The sequence below is a fragment of the Gobio gobio genome (assembly GCF_949357685.1).
Source record: "Gobio gobio genome assembly, chromosome: 1".
NCBI lineage: Eukaryota > Metazoa > Chordata > Actinopteri > Cypriniformes > Gobionidae > Gobio > Gobio gobio.
The window spans coordinates 65,104,030-65,123,918 of NC_137097.1; the positions used below are offsets into that span (position 1 = coordinate 65,104,030).

The 19,889-nt window shown below is 41.7% G+C and overlaps 1 protein-coding gene across 1 annotated transcript in view; it reads left to right on the top strand.

Moving 5' to 3' along the window:
* The window catches only part of LOC307137425 (leukocyte immunoglobulin-like receptor subfamily A member 4), a 36,284-nt gene extending 17,558 nt beyond the window's left edge, over positions 1-18,726 (top strand). The window contains exons 4-10 of the mRNA XM_079835076.1: positions 1,870-2,148; positions 2,540-2,809; positions 2,882-3,001; positions 16,312-16,482; positions 16,566-16,847; positions 17,097-17,336; positions 17,435-18,726. Of these exons, the coding sequence (XP_079691202.1) occupies positions 1,870-2,148; positions 2,540-2,809; positions 2,882-3,001; positions 16,312-16,482; positions 16,566-16,847; positions 17,097-17,336; positions 17,435-17,565 (1,493 nt within the window). The 3' untranslated portion in view covers positions 17,566-18,726. The remainder of the gene's footprint in view (positions 1-1,869; positions 2,149-2,539; positions 2,810-2,881; positions 3,002-16,311; positions 16,483-16,565; positions 16,848-17,096; positions 17,337-17,434) is intronic.
* Positions 18,727-19,889: the final 1,163 nt, after the last annotated feature.

Genomic DNA, 19,889 nt, shown 5'->3' on the forward strand with positions numbered 1-19,889 from the left:
ACTAGAACGTAGTAAATCATGGTAAACTATGGTAAATCATGGTAAACTATGGTAAATCATGGTAAATCATGCTAGAATCATGGTAAGTCATACTAGAACGTAGTAAATCATGGTAAATCATGGTAAATTATGGTAAATCATGCTAGAACGTAGTAAATCATTGTAAACTATGGTAAATCATGGTAGTAAATCATGGTAAATCATGCTAGAATCATGGTAAATCATGGTAAACTATGGTAAATCATGCTAGAATCATGGTAAATCATACTAGAACGTAGTAAATCATGGTAAACTATGGTAAATCATGGTAAACTATGGTAAATCATGGTAAATCATGCTAGAATCATGGTAAGTTATACTAGAACGTAGTAAATCATGGTAAACTATGGTAAATTATGGTAAATCATGCTAGAATCATGGTAAGTCATACTAGAACGTAGTAAATCATGGTAAACTATGGTAAATCATGGTAAATCAGGGTAAATCATGCTAGAATCATGGTAAGTCATACTAGAACGTAGTAAATCATGGTAAACTATGGTAAATCATGGTAAATTATGGTAAATCATGCTAGAATCATGGTAAATCATATAGAACGTAGTAAATCATGATAAAGTATGTTAAATCATGGTAAACTATGGTAAATCATGCTAGAATCATGGTAAATCATACTAGAACGTAGTAAATCATGGTAAACTATGGTAAATCATGGTAAACTATGGTAAATCATGGTAAATCATGCTAGAATCATGGTAAGTCATACTAGAACGTAATAAATCATGGTAAATCATGGTAAATCATGGTAAATCATGGTAAATCATATAGAACGTAGTAAATCATGATAAAGTATGGTAAATCATGCTAGAATCATGGTAAATCATTCTAGAACATAGTAAATCATGGTAAACTATGTTAAATCATGGTAAACTATGGTAAATCATGCTAGAATCATGGTAAATCATACTAGAACGTAGTAAATCATGGTAAACTATGGTAAATCATGGTAAACTATGGTAAATCATGCTAGAATCATGGTAAGTCATACTAGAACGTAATAAATCATGGTAAATCATGGTAAATCATGCTAGAACGTAGTAAATCATTGTAAACTATGGTAAATCATGGTAGTAAATCATGGTAAATCATGCTAGAATCATGGTAAACTATGGTAAATCATGCTAGAATCATGGTAAGTCACACTAGAACGTAGTAAATCATGGTAAACTATGGTAAATCATGGTAAATTATGGTAAATCATGCTAGAACGTAGTAAATCATGGTAAACTATGGTAAATCATGGTAAACTATGGTAAATCATGCTAGAATAATGGTAAGTCATACTAGAACGTAGTAAATCATGGTAAACTATGGTAAATCATGGTAGTAAATCATGGTAAATCATGCTAGAATCATGGTAAACTATGGTAAATCATGCTAGAATCATGGTAAGTCACACTAGAACGTAGTAAATCATGGTAAACTATGGTAAATCATGGTAAATTATGGTAAATCATGCTAGAACGTAGTAAATCATGGTAAACTATGGTAAATCATGGTAAACTATGGTAAATCATGCTAGAATAATGGTAAGTCATACTAGAACGTAGTAAATCATGGTAAACTATGGTAAATCATGGTAAATTATGGTAAATCATGCTAGTAGTAAATCATGGTAAACTATGGTAAATCATGGTAAATCATGCTAGAATCATCTGACTATTTTTTATTGACTTCAAACACGTCAAACTTTAAACTTCAAACTACTTTAAACTGAAAATCTTCAAACTTTTAGCTTTTAAAACTTTTTAAAACTTTCTGGTCTGACTTTCTCAACAAACTTTTTTATCTAGTTGTTTATTGTTGTTGTAGGTACAGAAAGACCAAAACCTAAAGTGACCATTAAACCTGATCATCATGTATTCAGAGGAGAGACAGTCACTCTCAGATGTGACATTGATGGTGAAGGAGTCACTGGCTGGCGGTACTACTGGAATAAAGAAGGTTCAATCAGTGTTTTCAGTGACCGACAGGAACACACAATCAGTTCTGTTTCTGAGTCTGACGCAGGCAAATACTCCTGTTATGGAACAGAGACTGGAGGATCACTCTGGTCACAACGCAGTGATGAAGTTACACTGACAGTATCAGGTGAGTTTGATCATCTCTTCATAAACACACACTCGTTTAACAAGTTATTAATGAGTAATTTCTTTTCAGAGCAGTTTCAACCTTATCAGTACTATCCTTTGGTTGATATAGCTCTTTAAAATGTTCTGCTAAAGTATTGTTTATCTCTCTAGGATTTGTTACTAGGCATTTTGTAGGTGAATGAATGGTATCAATAATAGCCCTAGAGCTTCACTTTGTCTGAGTTGTAGAGCCAGTAACTTGCTGGGTCTTGGCCCATTATAATAATACTTCTGTCGGACTCTATGCATAATGAATTCAGCTTTTCTTCGAAGCAAATAATTTAGCTTGGACCTGGAATTACATTATTTATTACTTTATTTGCATTGTTTATTGTTGTTGTCTTGTACAGAAAGACCAAAACCTAAAGTGAACATTATACCTGATCATGTATTCAGAGGAGAGACAGTCACTCTCAGATGTGACATTGATGCTGGAGGAGTCACTGGCTGGCGGTACAACTGGAATAAAGAAGGTTCAATCAGTGTTTTCAGTGAAGGACAGGAACACACAATCAGTTCTGTTTCTGAGTCTGACGCAGGTAAATACTTCTGTTATGGAATAGAGACTGGAGGATCACGCAGCTCACACCACAGTGATGAAGTTGCACTGACAGTATCAGGTGAGTTTGATCATCTCTTCATAAACACACACTCGTTAATCATGTTATTAATGAGTGATTTCTGAATTTCAGTTCCCAGAGCAGTTTTAAGGGTTTCTCCTCAGAAGTGGTTGACTGAAGGAGATCCAGTGACTCTGATCTGTGAGGTTAACGGCTCCTCTACAGGCTGGACATTCAGCTGGTTCTCATCAGGTCAGTTATAATGTGCTTCATCTGAATTAACTGGTTTTGTTGAAGTTAAATATATAATTTAATATGTCTGAATCAAGACACAAACTGGGTATGTACACTTGAATAAACACAAGTTTATTCAAGTGTGCTATTATAATACTTTTAAACTAAAACTAAGAAAGTATACTTTGTCTCTTTTCAGAAATATCCCTAAAATTGCACTTAAGTATATTTTACCTATACTGACAGAAATGTCTAAGTATATTTCGACTATATGTACTCAATCTGTTGACCGAGATCTACTTAAAAATATTGTTACGTTCCCCTACACGTCTATGGGTCTGGAGGGGAGGTAACAAAGGAAAAAGCATAACATTTGAAAAAACGAAGGCGAGAACACACTTCAATCCTCTGTCCCAGAGTGAAGATGACACCAGATGATAGGTCAAAGCAAGGATTTTGTTTACAATAAAACAAAAGGGAAAAAAGGCATACCATAGAATTTTGGGGAGCAATGGCTCAGGGGAGAGCAAGGCCTAAAATTACAAACAAAACAGTTCTCTAATTTAGGGAAGGGTTCTAATCTTCAAAAAAACAAAACAACATAAACTTCCCTCCATTCCCTGACTGTACAAAAACAGGGACAAAAGCAATATTAAAAGAAAAGAGGCACTCTCCCCCTACAGCACCCGTTACAATACTAATAAAAATATATAGAAGGAACACAATACTTCTTACTTAAGTTGAAGGCAGGACAGGATCACTGATCACTTGCTAAACTCAGTTAGCCACTGCTAACACATCTATTGTTACTGCAAGTCAAAGCAAAAGCACAAGCGCAACTACAAGTTCAGTCTGGAGCAGGGGAAAGTGCGTCTCACTACAGCCAGCACTGGTCTGCCCCAATGTCTCAGGCACACTCCCACAAACAAGCTACAGGTGGTGGTGATTTGGCTTGCGAGGGAGTAGAGAGAGAAAAGGTTTGTTTGAGATGAGCAAAATCTGCACAGAACCGATCACCGGTGATCAGCGCGAGATGCATGATGCCGGTTAGAAAAGTGTCCGAGGGCGGTCCGCCTTGCTCTGATGTCATGCTGACGTATGTCAAAAAACTCTCGCAAGCGAAAGGTGATTCTGCAGTCGAGCGCAGTTGCTCTCCACTGACAGCGCTGAGCAAAAGCATGATGGGAAACGACTTGCTGATGACACAGCTTAATGCTTATTGGTTTAAACAACCGTGATGTATGTTCTTTTTTAAAATGTTTGATTTTAAAACTCTGATATCATGTTTTTATGTTTGAATATTCCCAAAATCTCTAACAAAGGCGATCTCTCTGTGGGTTATGTGATTGTTGTCATATTTATAAAAAAAAAATATATATATATATATATATAAACATGTATGTAGGCCTAATTAAAGTAAAAATGATTGATAAACACGTCTTTCGAATGGAAATAAATAAAAACTTTGGGTGTCTTGTTCATCATATTTATTTTCATATAAAAGTAACAGAACTTAAACTACATCCAGTTTATCAGCAACAAAGCGCACGAGTGTGAATCCCGCAATATCCGCCTTTGATCTCGCAGGTGTCTGATCCACTACGAGAAGAGAGAACTGTCCGGCTTGCCTGCACTTTTTTCACTTCTCCCCTCGCTGCAGCCGCCTAGTCTCGGCTGAATTTCAGGCGAGGCGAGGCGCATCTCAAACAAGCCTAATGAGAGACAACAGGCAACAACACAGACACATGACATAGAACCACGCCCACTCCCTCAGGAGTGAACAATGAGGCAAAGCAAAAAGGTTGATCAAAATAATAATAATAATAACTAGAGGAGTAAAGTTTGTAAACAAACTTTGAAGTTGGCTTGAGAAAGCTCGAAAAGTACTTGGGGTGGTTGCTAGGGTGTTACTATGCGGTTGCTAAGGTACTCAGGGTGGTTGCTAGGTTGTTGCTATGTGGTTGCTAGGGTACTCTGAGTGGTTGCTAAGGTGTTGCTATGCAGTTGCTAAGGTATTCTGGCTGGTTGCTAGGGTACTCTGGGTGGTTGCTAGGGTGTTGCTATGGGGTTGCTAGGGTACTCTGGGTGGTAACTATACAGTTGCTAGGGTAATCAGGGTGGTTGCTATGGTATTCGGGTGGTTGCTAGAGTGTTGCTATATGGATGCTTGGGTATTCTGTGAGTGAGTGAGTGAGTGAGTGTGTGAGAGAGAGAGAGAGAATGATAGATAGATAGATAGATAGATAGATAGATAGATAGATAGATAGATAGATAGATAGATAGATAGATAGATAGATAGATAGATAGATAGATAGATAGATAGATAGATAGATAGATAGATAGATAGATAGATAGATAGATAGATAGATAGATAGATAGATTGATTAGATATATTAGATAGAATGTCTCAGTGGATTACACTCACTCACTCACTCCCACACTCCCACACTATAGATAGATAGATAGATAGATAGATAGATAGATAGATAGATAGATAGATAGATAGATAGATAGATAGATAGATAAATAGATAGATAGATAGATAGATAGATAGATAGATAGATAGATAGATAGATAGATAGATAGATAGATAGATAGATAGATAGATAGATAGATAGATAGATAGATAGATAGATAGGTTGATTAGATATATTAGATAGAATGTCTCAGTGGATTACACTCACTCACTCACTCACTCACTCACTCACTCCCACACTCACTCACTCACTCACTCACTCACTCACTCACTCACTCACTCACTCACTCCCTCACTCCCACACTCCCACACTATAGATAGATAGATAGATAGATAGATAGATAGATAGATAGATAGATAGATAGATAGATAGATAGATAGATAGATAGATAGATAGATAGATAGATAGATAGATAGATAGATAGATAGATAGATAGATAGATAGATAGATAGATAGATAGGTTGATTAGATATATTAGATAGAATGTCTCAGTGGATTACACTCACTCACTCACTCACTCACTCACTCCCACACTCACTCACTCACTCACTCACTCACTCCCACACTCACTCACTCACTCACTCACTCACTCACTCACTCACTCACTCACTCACTCACTCACTCACTCACTCACTCACTCACTCACTCCCACACTCACTCACTCACTCACTCCCACACTCACTCACTCACTCACTCACTCACTCACTCACTCACTCACTCACTCACTCACTCACTCACTCACTCACTCCCACACTCACTCACTCACTCACTCACTCACTCACTCACTCACTCACTCCCTCACTCACTCACTCCCACACTCACTCACTCACTCACTCACTCCCACACTCACTCACTCACTCACTCCCACACTCACTCACTCACTCACTCACTCACTCACTCCCACACTCCCACACTCCCACACTCACTCACTCACTCACTCCCACACTCCCACACTCCCTCACTCACTCACTCACTCACTCACTCACTCACTCACTCACTCCCACACTCACTCACTCACTCACTCCCACACTCACTCACTCACTCACTCACTCACTCACTCACTCACTCACTCACTCACTCACTCCCACACTCCCACACTCACTCACTCACTCACTCACTCACTCACTCACTCACTCACTCCCACACTCACTCACTCACTCACTCACTCACTCACTCACTCACTCACTCACTCACTCACTCCCACACTCACTCACTCACTCACTCACTCACTCACTCACTCACTCACTCACTCACTCACTCCCACACTCACTCACTCACTCACTCACTCCCACACTCACTCACTCACTCACTCACTCCCACACTCACTCACTCCCACACTCACTCACTCACTCACTCACTCACTCACTCACTCACTCACTCCCACACTCACTCACTCACTCACTCCCACACTCACTCACTCACTCACTCACTCACTCACTCACTCACTCACTCACTCACTCACTCACTCCCACACTCACTCACTCACTCACTCACTCACTCACTCACTCACTCACTCACTCACTCCCACACTCACTCACTCACTCACTCACTCACTCACTCACTCACTCACTCCCACACTCACTCACTCACTCACTCCCACACTCACTCACTCACTCACTCACTCACTCACTCACTCACTCACTCACTCACTCCCACACTCCCACACTCCCACACTCACTCACTCACTCACTCACTCACTCACTCACTCACTCACTCACTCACTCACTCACTCACTCACTCACTCACTCACTCCCACACTCACTCACTCACTCACTCCCACACTCACTCACTCACTCACTCACTCACTCACTCACTCACTCACTCACTCACTCACTCCCTCCCACACTCACTCACTCACTCACTCACTCACTCACTCACTCCCTCACTCACTCACTCACTCCCACACTCACTCACTCACTCACTCACTCCCACACTCACTCACTCACTCACTCCCACACTCACTCACTCACTCACTCACTCACTCACTCACTCCCACACTCCCACACTCCCACACTCACTCACTCACTCACTCCCACACTCCCACACTCCCTCACTCACTCACTCACTCACTCACTCACTCACTCACTCACTCCCACACTCACTCACTCACTCACTCCCACACTCACTCACTCACTCACTCACTCACTCACTCACTCACTCACTCACTCACTCCCACACTCCCACACTCACTCACTCACTCACTCACTCACTCACTCACTCCCACACTCACTCACTCACTCACTCACTCACTCACTCACTCACTCACTCACTCACTCACTCACTCACTCCCACACTCACTCACTCACTCACTCACTCACTCACTCACTCACTCCCACACTCACTCACTCACTCACTCACTCCCACACTCACTCACTCACTCACTCACTCCCACACTCACTCACTCCCACACTCACTCACTCACTCACTCACTCACTCACTCACTCACTCACTCACTCACTCACTCACTCACTCACTCACTCACTCACTCACTCACTCACTCACTCCCACACTCACTCACTCACTCACTCCCACACTCACTCACTCACTCACTCACTCACTCACTCACTCACTCACTCCCACACTCACTCACTCACTCACTCACTCACTCACTCACTCACTCACTCACTCACTCACTCACTCCCACACTCACTCACTCACTCACTCACTCACTCACTCACTCACTCCCACACTCACTCACTCACTCACTCCCACACTCACTCACTCACTCACTCACTCACTCACTCACTCACTCACTCACTCACTCACTCACTCACTCACTCACTCACTCACTCACTCACTCACTCACTCCCACACTCCCACACTCACTCACTCACTCACTCCCACACTCCCACACTCCCTCACTCACTCACTCACTCACTCACTCACTCACTCACTCCCACACTCACTCACTCACTCACTCCCACACTCACTCACTCACTCACTCACTCACTCACTCACTCACTCACTCACTCACTCACTCACTCCCACACTCCCACACTCCCACACTCACTCACTCACTCACTCACTCACTCACTCACTCACTCCCACACTCACTCACTCACTCACTCACTCACTCACTCCCACACTCACTCACTCACTCACTCACTCACTCACTCACTCACTCACTCCCACACTCACTCACTCACTCACTCACTCCCACACTCACTCACTCACTCACTCACTCCCACACTCACTCACTCACTCACTCACTCACTCACTCACTCACTCACTCACTCACTCACTCACTCACTCCCACACTCACTCACTCACTCACTCACTCACTCACTCACTCACTCACTCACTCACTCACTCACTCACTCACTCCCACACTCACTCACTCACTCACTCACTCACTCCCACACTCACTCACTCACTCACTCACTCACTCACTCACTCACTCACTCACTCACTCTGTTTTTTTTGTTATGGAATTGACTATTTGACTTGACTTTAATACATTAATATATGTTTCAGCAGTGCTATGAGTCCATCTATATGGTGTGTTGAGTTTATATAAATGAATCGGCTCTCTATGCATTTCTCTTGGTCTGATGTTTTCACCTTTAATGGAAACATTGATCTGGCTGTGATCAGACAGGGGAGACTGGACTTTGATAGTAAATGCTCTGAAATTGGAGGGGCTTAGATTTGATAGGGCATAATCTACAACGCTGTTCCCGAGATTTGAGCTGTAGGTAAAGTGACCACTGGAATCTCCTTTGATTCTACCGTTCAGGATATAAAGACCTAAGGTTTGACACAGACGGGCTACCTCCTTCCCATGTCTATTGACTCCAGTATCCTGGTTATTTCTTCTGGGCAGGGAATTAAAGAGATCGCGGGGCATTTGTGTGAACAGATGTTTATCTCCTGAATTATCAATGTAATCTTGTTCTAAACCAGTACGAGCATTTAAATCTCCACATAACAAAATTTTCCCCTGGGTTTGGTATTGGTGAATTTCTCCCTGTAAAGTGTGAAATATCTCGTCGTCGTAATATGGAGAATCTAATGGGGGGATATAAATTCCACAGATAAAAAGGTCTTTGTCCAGAATTCCAAAGCTTTTATCCAGTTTTAACCATATGCGATTTTTGCCTTGCTGTACTGGAGATGTAAAAGGGGCAAGATAATTTTTTATCCACATAACTAATCCTCCAGAATCTCTGCCACGATGTACTGAGTTGAGTTTGTCGGAGGGCAGTATGATCTCAGAGTAACCTGCTGGACACTGAGTGGACACATCAGATCTACACCAGGTTTCTATTAGGATCAATATGTCAACATTTGTGATGCTATTCAAGAATTCTGTGTTTGTGCTTTTCAATCCAAATGTTTTAGAGCACAAACCCTGGATATTCCAAAAGCTAAGATTTAACATTTTTCAGAGATTAAAGTACTGCTGTTTATCTGAAGGCAAAACTAAAAACCTCTTACAATAAATAAATAAAAATAGTAATAATAAAATATAAATAAATTGAGAGTAAAATAAAATAAGGAAAACAGGTAATAGTAATAGTAGGGCAAGTATAACAGAAGTAAAACCCATTAAGTTATAAATAAATCTTAAGTATGAATAAGGATTCAAAAATGAATTAAAGGTCCCATGGCATGGCATTTTTCTATTATTTTATAGTGTTTTCTGAGGTGTACTTATATTATTAGTATGATTTTTACATCATAAAATGTCATAATTTAGAAATAAAAGGCATTTTTTCTATACTGCTGTTTGCCCTGTGGCTGAATGCCCTGCTTCAAGAGGCGTGTCTGCTGTGAGACTTCAGTAAAAACGCCCACTGTTGTGATTGGCTGACATCTTTGCATTTTAAATGAGCGGAGGGGGCGTGGTTTAACGAGGCACGAGCAGGCACGAGTCTGCCAGAGAGACGGATGGACCTGTGTTCACTTCTCATCAGTTCTCTCAGCATGTCTCAGTTCAGGGTGAACTGTTGTAGTTACTAGCATATACTTCAGGTTATTAGTTTATTTCTAGTCGGAGGGGCTGTCACTCATGTCAGAAAGTTAGTAACTTTAGTAAATTATGGATCAGCGCTGACTCGAGACGCGAACCGTTTAGAACGATTCAGTCCGATTTGGTGAACTGGTTCGGTTCACTAAAAAGAACCGATTCAAAAGAATGATTCGTTCGCGAACCGGACATCACGGAGACGAAGCGATTGCTAACAAAGTTATTTATAGTAACTACCGAGTCATGAGAGCGCTCAGTCAGCGCGAGTTTATTGTGTTTGTATCTGAGAGTTCTGAATAAACACGAGTCCCAGTCACACCGAGTCCTCTTCATCATTATTCTACCAACTTTGTAACACATGCAATGTACCATTACAGCGAGATGAACGAGTTAGTAAGTGTTGAGTATAGCATTATTTCTAGATATGTTCCAATCATATGAATAGCGTCATTGACGCGCATTGAGTAACGTTACACAGCGCAAACAAAGACACAACAGCTGTAATCGAATGTAATCCAGTTTATTGTGGGGAAAGCTGGCTAGCCTAGCCGGATACCCTCACGCTTACCCTCCTTCTGCTTAATCTCTCGCCGCGTTTGGTGCCTCCGCTGTGGGCCAGATGCAGTACTGGGGGTCGGGGATGTTGGAGGCCGAGCTTCGGCGTGCGTGAAGTTTATCTCTAAAGATGTGACTGCTGATGTTAAACAGAAAAGACTGTATGCACATTTTAGAACAGATAGACGCGACAAGGACGTACAAAAACACTGACTCACAAGATAGAAAACACGAAAACACCGTTCTGTCGGGAGAGAGAGAAGCCGCTGCGTGTCCACAAATAATAAATAATAAGCTACACATAAGAAATCAATGATCACAGATCAGAAGGAACTGAAGAAAGACTTCTGTTTTCATTTGTACATCCAAACACTGAGAAACTGCCAGTGTTCACTCGTTCACAAGTAACGTTAATGATCTCGAGTGTTTGCATGGGTGTGGCAGATTCTCTGGGCGGAGGAAAGGGAGGAAACCGTTCCTGCTTGGACGTCAAACCAGGAGACTTCAGGATTGGCTCGTCTGGCCTGTCATTTTCTCAAAGGCAGAGAGAGACAGCCAGAACTCAGGTTTACACCGATCAACATTTCTATCCACTTGGGGACAATATTCAGGCTAGGGGAACTCATATTAATGTTGAAATACCTCATAAAATGAAAATTTCATGCCATGGGACCTTTAAAGAATGAATGAATAAATAGATAAATAAATAAATCACAATGGTAAAAATCAATGTGTTGTGAATGTTAATTAACCAATTATATAGATGATGTCATCAGCTGTGGTATAAATTGATTTTGTGCATGTTAGTTGAGCATTTTGTTGCAGAGGAGATGCAGCAGTTGTTTAATATCCCCCACATCACTGGAGGAGAGTTCCTGAGCTGATGAGGAGGGCTGCTGGGACACTACCTGGGCGTAGCTCCGCCTCTGCTGGGACACTACCTGGGCGTAGCTCCGCCTCTGCTGGGACACTACCTGGGCGTAGCTCCGCCTCTGCTGGGACGGCACAGGTGGACGGGGCCGGGGTGGGGCTTCGGCGTAGAGTTGTCTCTCTTGATGTCTGTGAGACGCTCTTGAAGTCAGGGGCCGTCTCTGGAGGTCTTGTGGAGGTCTGGAGTGAGATGAAGGTCCAGATGGATCAAACGGCTGCAGTCTCATCTGATGTCTTTTAGTTCCTCTGTAGCCAGTTGTTGGGAAGCGTCCAAGGGCAACATCCTTAATAGATTTAGCGAAAATCCTGACTCCATCCTGGTTGAGGTGGAGGCCGTCCTGCAGGTGCCATGGTCTTATAGAGCTGTGGGGGACCAGGTGGACGTTGGGCAGACCGGAGCAGGTGTGACGGAGCTCTTCATTGATCTGATCGATCACCCAGGGAGGGACGTCGAGCCGTGGGAGCAGAGTGGAGACCAACACACGTGTAGTGGGGAACGTCTGTGAGGCTTTCTCTGCCATCTCATACATAGCCTTGGCTGTGCCTTCCTGTAGGCTGTGGAGGTCATTCGTGCCTGAATGGATGATGATGCATTGTGGGCTGCCGAGTTCCTCTGTAGTGAGCAGCTGATGGGCACGATCTGTGTTCCTGCAGTGGAGCGCGAGGACTCTCTGTCTGGGGAACAGTTTCTCTGGCTCTATGTGTTTTCCAATGGAGTCCATCAGAAGAACTACTGGTGTCCTGTGGGAGGCTGGCTGTGTGTGAGCGAGGTCTGGAGCTGTAGAGCTGTGTGACGGCACTTCATGCTGGAGTTGGGGATCGCTCTCAGTGCTGATGTTGTTGGCTGATTCACTTTCATTGTTTTTAAGCTGAAAACACACTGCATTCTGCTCTTCCAGCTTTTCTTTCAACTCTTGGATGTTTCGCTCTAACTTTCTTTCTCTCTGCACTGAGTCCTCTTTCATTTTTGACATTTCAGTCTTCATTTTCATGTTGATGTTGTGCAAATCCTTAATTTCAGCCTTGAGATTATTGATAGTGGACTCATCTGGACGGCTAAGAATAAGCTGTTTTAATTCTGACAGCTCCATCTCTAGAAGAGCCATTTTCTCAGGGAGACAGCGGAGATAACAGGATGTGTGTGTGTCCTGCTCAAACATCAGTGCATCGAATGGAGCAGGAGATGTGCTGACTGGAGAGTAGAGCATCAGTTCGTTCTCCTCTTCAGATTCCTCCTCGGTGCAAGCACTTTCCCCCCGGACTGTCTGTTTTAAAAGGGGAAATGATTTCTCGAAAGCATGGAGACTAGCTTCATTCCCTTGAATTAAGACCATTCCACTGTTGTAGAGATTGATGGTTTGGATCTGTGAGGAGTGCTCAGCTGAGTCAAAAACATTGATCTGGCAACCTTTACAGATTCCCCTTTTCTTAGTGTAAGGGAAATAGTTACTAATAGCACTTTTCCAAATGTGGCTCCTCTCTGTATAGAAAATCAGATTTGTCTTCTGATTTTGAGAAGTCATATCAACATAAAGTGCTTCAGGGTGTTCGTGTAACACTGACTGTTTGAACGCTTTTCTCTGATCTCCTTTAATGCCGGCAGGATAAACGATCTCCATGGCAACCGCTGAATGCGTCCGTTATTGACAGTTGGGATGATGTCGGCAGTTGTTATTAATAAAAAAACAAATAGTAATATATCACAAATCTTCTTAATCTTCTCTTAATCTTCTCTTTAACGTACTGTATTCTTGTGCTGATGTATTTCTCTCTTGTTGTGTTCGCGCTGGTGATCGCGGTCAGCTGTGTGTCTGCTGCGCGCTCTCTCTCTCTCTCTCTCTCTGTCTCTCGGCCGCTGCTGATACTGTAACCCGCAGTTGCGGCTCTTTCAATGAAGCGACTGAAGTTTTTCTTGCGTATTTCGCGTCTTTTCTGTAGTTTTACACTTCTATAAGTGTTAAACACCGGTTAAACACAGGTTTTTGAGTTTTTACCTCAATTAACAGCAGTACTTTTTGTGAATTAACAGGAGCTCATAACTAGTGCGTCTGTTCACTCACTCACTCACTCACTCACTCACTCACTCACTCACTCACTCACTCACTCACTCCCATACTCCCACACTCACTCACTCACTCACTCACTCCCACACTCCCACACTCCCACACTCACTCACTCACTCACTCACTCACTCACTCACTCACTCACTCACTCACTCCCACACTCCCACACTCCCACACTCACTCACTCACTCCCACACTCCCACACTCCCACACTCCCACACTCCCACACTCACTCACTCACTCACTCACTCACTCACTCACTCACTCACTCACTCACTCACTCACTCACTCACTCACTCCCACACTCACTCACTCCCACACTCCCACACTCACTCACTCACTCACTCACTCACTCACTCACTCACTCACTCACTCACTCACTCACTCACTCACTCACTCACTCACTCACTCACTCCCACACTCCCACACTCACTCACTCACTCCCACACTCACTCACTCACTCACTCACTCACTCACTCACTCACTCACTCACTCCCACACTCACTCACTCACTCACTCACTCACTCACTCACTCACTCCCACACTCCCACACTCACTCACTCACTCACTCACTCACTCACTCACTCACTCCCACACTCACTCACTCACTCACTCACTCACTCACTCCCACACTCACTCACTCACTCACTCACTCACTCACTCACTCACTCACTCACTCACTCACTCACTCACTCACTCACTCACTCACTCCCACACTCACTCACTCACTCACTCACTCACTCACTCACTCACTCACTCACTCACTCACTCACTCACTCCCACACTCCCACACTCACTCACTCACTCACTCACTCACTCACTCACTCACTCCCACACTCCCACACTCACTCACTCACTCACTCACTCACTCACTCACTCACTCACTCACTCACTCCCACACTCACTCACTCACTCACTCACTCACTCACTCACTCACTCACTCACTCCCACACTCCCACACTCACTCAATCACTCACTCACTCACTCACTCACTCACTCACTCACTCACTCACTCACTCCCACACTCACTCACTCACTCACTCACTCACTCACTCACTCACTCACTCACTCACTCACTCACTCACTCACTCACTCACTCACTCACTCACTCACTCACTCACTCACTCACTCCCTCACTCACTCACTCACTCACTCACTCCCACACTCACTCACTCACTCACTCACTCACTCACTCACTCACTCACTCACTCACTCACTCACTCACTCACATGCATGTTTTCACTGTTATACAGAAGGGGGCGCTATTATGCATCTTATAGTACAGAATCACCGGATCAAAACACAGGAGAAGAAGCAAAAAACAAGTGATAGAAGATTGCTTACGCAAATGTAAAACAACGATATCATCAAACATTAAAGGTGAACTATGTAAGATTTTTGCAGTAAAATATCCAAAAACCACTAGGTCAGTGTTATATATTTTGTTCAGTTGAGTACTTGGAATAACCCAAATGTTTCCAACTATTTGTAAATCGTGAGAAATTGCTATTTTAACCAAGGAACCGGGACGTGTGAGCTATGCGTTTGAGAGAGTCGCCTGTCAATTGCGTCATATCTGCGTTACCCTCGGTTTCTGGTTTTATTTTGCAGAAACGCTGTACTCTCACTGCAGTGTGAACAAGTGTCATAGCAGCCGCCAAGAGAACGTCATAATTTCCTTTTCAACACACACAGGGTGCGTTCCATTCGACTGTAAGTGGACTGTGAAGTGGACTTCAGAGGGTTTTCCGCCATCTCAAGTGAGATTCTAATCCAAAGGGAGCGAACATGTTCAGTTCGAAGGGTACTGACAGGAAGTGGAGAGTGAAAATCACCCAACTGTCTTTGAGCGACGGCGTCGCATCACCTGTCTGGACTAACGATGGAGCAGAGCCGTGGGAAGAGTTTTAAAAGCTCTGCGATGGAGGAGTTTATAGCATTTGAATATTCATAGTTATACAAACTAGAGTATTTATGAATGCAGTTTTAAAATAGTACACTATCTAGTTTACTACTAGTTCATTGATATTAGTATACTTAGCCCTGCTATATATTTAAAAATATACTTTGAACATTACTTAATTTCATAAAATGAACTTCAAGTATACTTATTTTTCCTAAAACTAAACTTCAATGGGCATCAAACAGTGAGACCTTCTTTGAGAACCAATTACCAGTCACTTCTCTGTAACAGCATAAGAGCCAAACCCTGATTAAAACAACCTGAACACACTGGGTTATACCAATGTAACTTTTTTACAATTTATAAGGGCCAGATCAGGTAGAAGTATACAGTTCCTTGAGGTGTTAACTACACATTCTCACTTTATACAGAGAGCAGCAATCATTATGACCTCCTCTCAGACAGCAGCAGAGGAGCTGGAGGAAAATACACTGTCAGTTCTGCTGCTCTAAATCACACAGGAGTTTATGTGTGCAGAGCAGAGAGAGATAAACCAGCATATAAGACACCATACAGCAACACACAACCACTGTGGGTCACTGGTGAGTTCACACCTATAGTTTAAATGACTGATTCATGTTTAATAAAGACAATTTCCAAATTATAGCTGTAATTGTCTTGTCAGGTGTTTCTCCTCCAGTGTCTCTGATCATCATTCCCAGCAGAACTCAACACTTCACATCTGTCTCTCTCTCTCTGAGCTGTGAGGAACAGAGTAACTCTGATAGATGGACAGTGAGAAGATACACAGACAGCGGACGGCTGGAAGATTGTTCATCATTACCCCGGGGATCACAAACAGGATCTACATGTACAATCAACTCCACCATCACATGGGACACTGGAGTTTACTGGTGTCAGTCTGAATCTGGAGAGAAATCTCATCCTGTTAATATCACTGTACACTGTGAGTCTGTGCTTCTGTATTTATTCCTTTCAATGACAGTTTACAATCAATGTATAAACAGGTTGATTTAACAAGAGCAGGAATCATTAGATAATAATGAAAGCAACCAGCCAGAACATCATAGCAATACACTAAAACCACTCAGAAACCAGTGGGCAGTGGAAAAGATAAAGGTCTGTTTTTTTTTTGTCTTGTTTTAATTATTTTACCTTTTTGTTCATATATTGCATGTTTCCTGTGTTTCTGTAGTTGGTGTGATTCTGGAGAGTCCTGTTCATCCTGTGACTGAAGGAGATAATCTGACTCTACACTGTTTATATAACTCAAACCCATCAATCCTCAGAGCAGATTTCTATAAAGATGGATCACTCATCCAGAGTCAAACTACAGAGATGATCATCTCTACTGTCTCAAAGTCACATGAGGGTTTCTACTACTGCAAACACCCAGAGAGAGGAGAGTCGGCCAAGAGCTGGATCTCAGTCAGAGGTGAGAGTCAATGAAACTGAGCTGATTTATTTCTTCATATGTCCTCATTCAGATATAGAGCATGATAAAGTGTGTGTGTGTGTGTGTCTCTTTTTCAGGGTCTCATTCAGACTCTCAGATCTCTGTCCTCAAGATACTCAGTTCTGTACTGGCAGTTTGTCCATATCTGCTAGTGACAGTCGTGCTGTTTTATAAATGCTGCAGAATGAGAGGTAAAACTTATGACTGATTTTTAGAAGTAAAATAACTTTTGATATTATGTGATGTCACATTTGGCTTTGTTCACTGAGGGTTTGATCTTTGCTTCAAAAAGTGTTGTGAAAACTGCTTTACAAATTGTCAAATTTGTACACTTAAAATTAATATACTTATAAGATGATGCTAGTTCATAAAAGCAATTAATAGCAAGAAAAAAAAAAGAGTAAATACTGAGATTGTTTACGAGTATATTTAACAGTTACATGAAGAGGAAGAAACTTCAGTCTGATATTAATTTGTTGTGACGGGCAGAAAATGTCATCTCTTTCACAAGCTCAGGCAGAGCATTATTACTGTAAAAGTCATGTTTTGGAAATGACAACTTCATTTGAATGCATGAATAAATCTCCTTTGAGTGTGTGTGTGTGTGTGTGTGTGTGTGTGTGTAACATACGGGAGTTACTCCTGACTCACAATGTCTAACATTTGTCATGTTATGGTTGTTAAAGTCAACATGAACCAGCTTTCCCAACCCACCTGACTTCCATTGATTCCATTTGATTTTATCCAGCAGGAATTAAATGTTGAAAATGTAGGTTTAACTTTGGAATCGCTAAGAAAGTGTTCATTTTGATTCCATGTTGACTTTAACCAGGTGCATGGATGTTACCGTTTTAAACTGTTTGGTTTTTGCTGTTTTTGACAAGTATTATTGGTAATAAGGACCAGACCTTCATTGAGCTTTAGCATCGCAAGTACATCCCCGTCCCACAGTTTACTTCCCACAATCCCCTTGAGCAACTTATTTTCCTCTTTTAATATTTATATTTTGCTTCATTTAAAATAAAATGTCCCTCTTAAGCCTGATAAGACATTGACTCTGTTTGTAAAGTTTTGAATATCTTATCTTACATTACTGCAATTTATCAGCATATTTCAGTTGCTGTTCAGTATTTATAAATGAAAGTGCAATTCTTTACAATGTTAGGCTTGTGTGATAATGTGAATAATGTGTGGGTATAATGTGAATTTGCATGTTTCACATTATACCCACATGAACACAATGTCATTTGTAAGCATGTATATTCCTTCTTTAAGTGTAAATCTCCTGACTTGTATTTCTGCAGTATTTCATATTTTACTGTAATTGTTTACTTTTTAAATAAAGAAACAGAGCCTATTTTCTGACTTATGAATCGAGTTTTAATCTCTCAATGGTTTGGATTTCGCAGCATAAAACTACTGTAATATACAGAAATTATTATATTTATATGGAAAGAAAATATAATGTAATATAACTATATAATTTTAAACAATTCTTGAACATGCTTTTTCTTTGTACGGCCAATGAATTCACACAATTTTTTTTTACACATCCTGTGTCACAATTCGTCCTGTGTGAGTGCCCATGAGAACCACCTGAGGGCACTCCACTCCAGACTGTCACTCCATCAAGCACTACATCTCCCATAATCCTTTGCCCGGACTCTTCAACACCCATTGATTACATCCACCCGCACCCCATTACCTAGTTAGCGCACCATATATAAGCCTGTTCATTCTGTCAATCATTGCTAAGTCTTGTTTAGTGTTTCTACTGCAATTCTGAGCGTTTCCCTGGTTTCATGTATCTTGGTCTTTGATTACTTGCCCGTTCCGTGGATTACCCTTTTGCCTGTCTCTCCTGCCTTGTTTGCCTGTTTGGACTGCTTTCCTGTGTATGACCTTTTTGCCTGTTCTTTTGACTACGATTGTGGATTACTAGTGATTGCCAAATGAAGCGTTTCGAAGCATTATTGCTTTCTGATACAATTGTGTCGAAAATGGTTCATTACTCGAAGCTTCATTCAGATAGAAATTGTAGCACCATCTCCTGGTGAAGTAAATGTAATGCAACAAAGCTGACAACCATAGAATGCAAGTTATATGTTAACGCCCCGTTTATTACGTGTTTACCGAGGCGATCAAAGCTGAAGCAGTGTTAGTGCTGTGAAACTCATTTATGTAGGTGCATTTTACAGATACTGATGAATTTAATGTGTTCATCTTGATAATAAAACATTAAGCATGATGTGTGTGTGTGTGTGTGTGTGTAATTATTTCTTTAGACAAGGACAGAAGATCAGACCAGCTTAAAAAAAGTTGGAAACCATCACAGAAATTCTAATGATTTCTATTAAAATACCAATAGGAACCATTGGCTTTTACTATTTAAACCACTACAGAATTATTTTTTGTAGTGTGTTTGGGACATATTCCATTAGGATTTAATGCCCCCACCAATAGAACCCAACACATATCAGTAGAGACCCACAGGGACCACTATAATTACCATTACAACCAGTAAAATCCCCA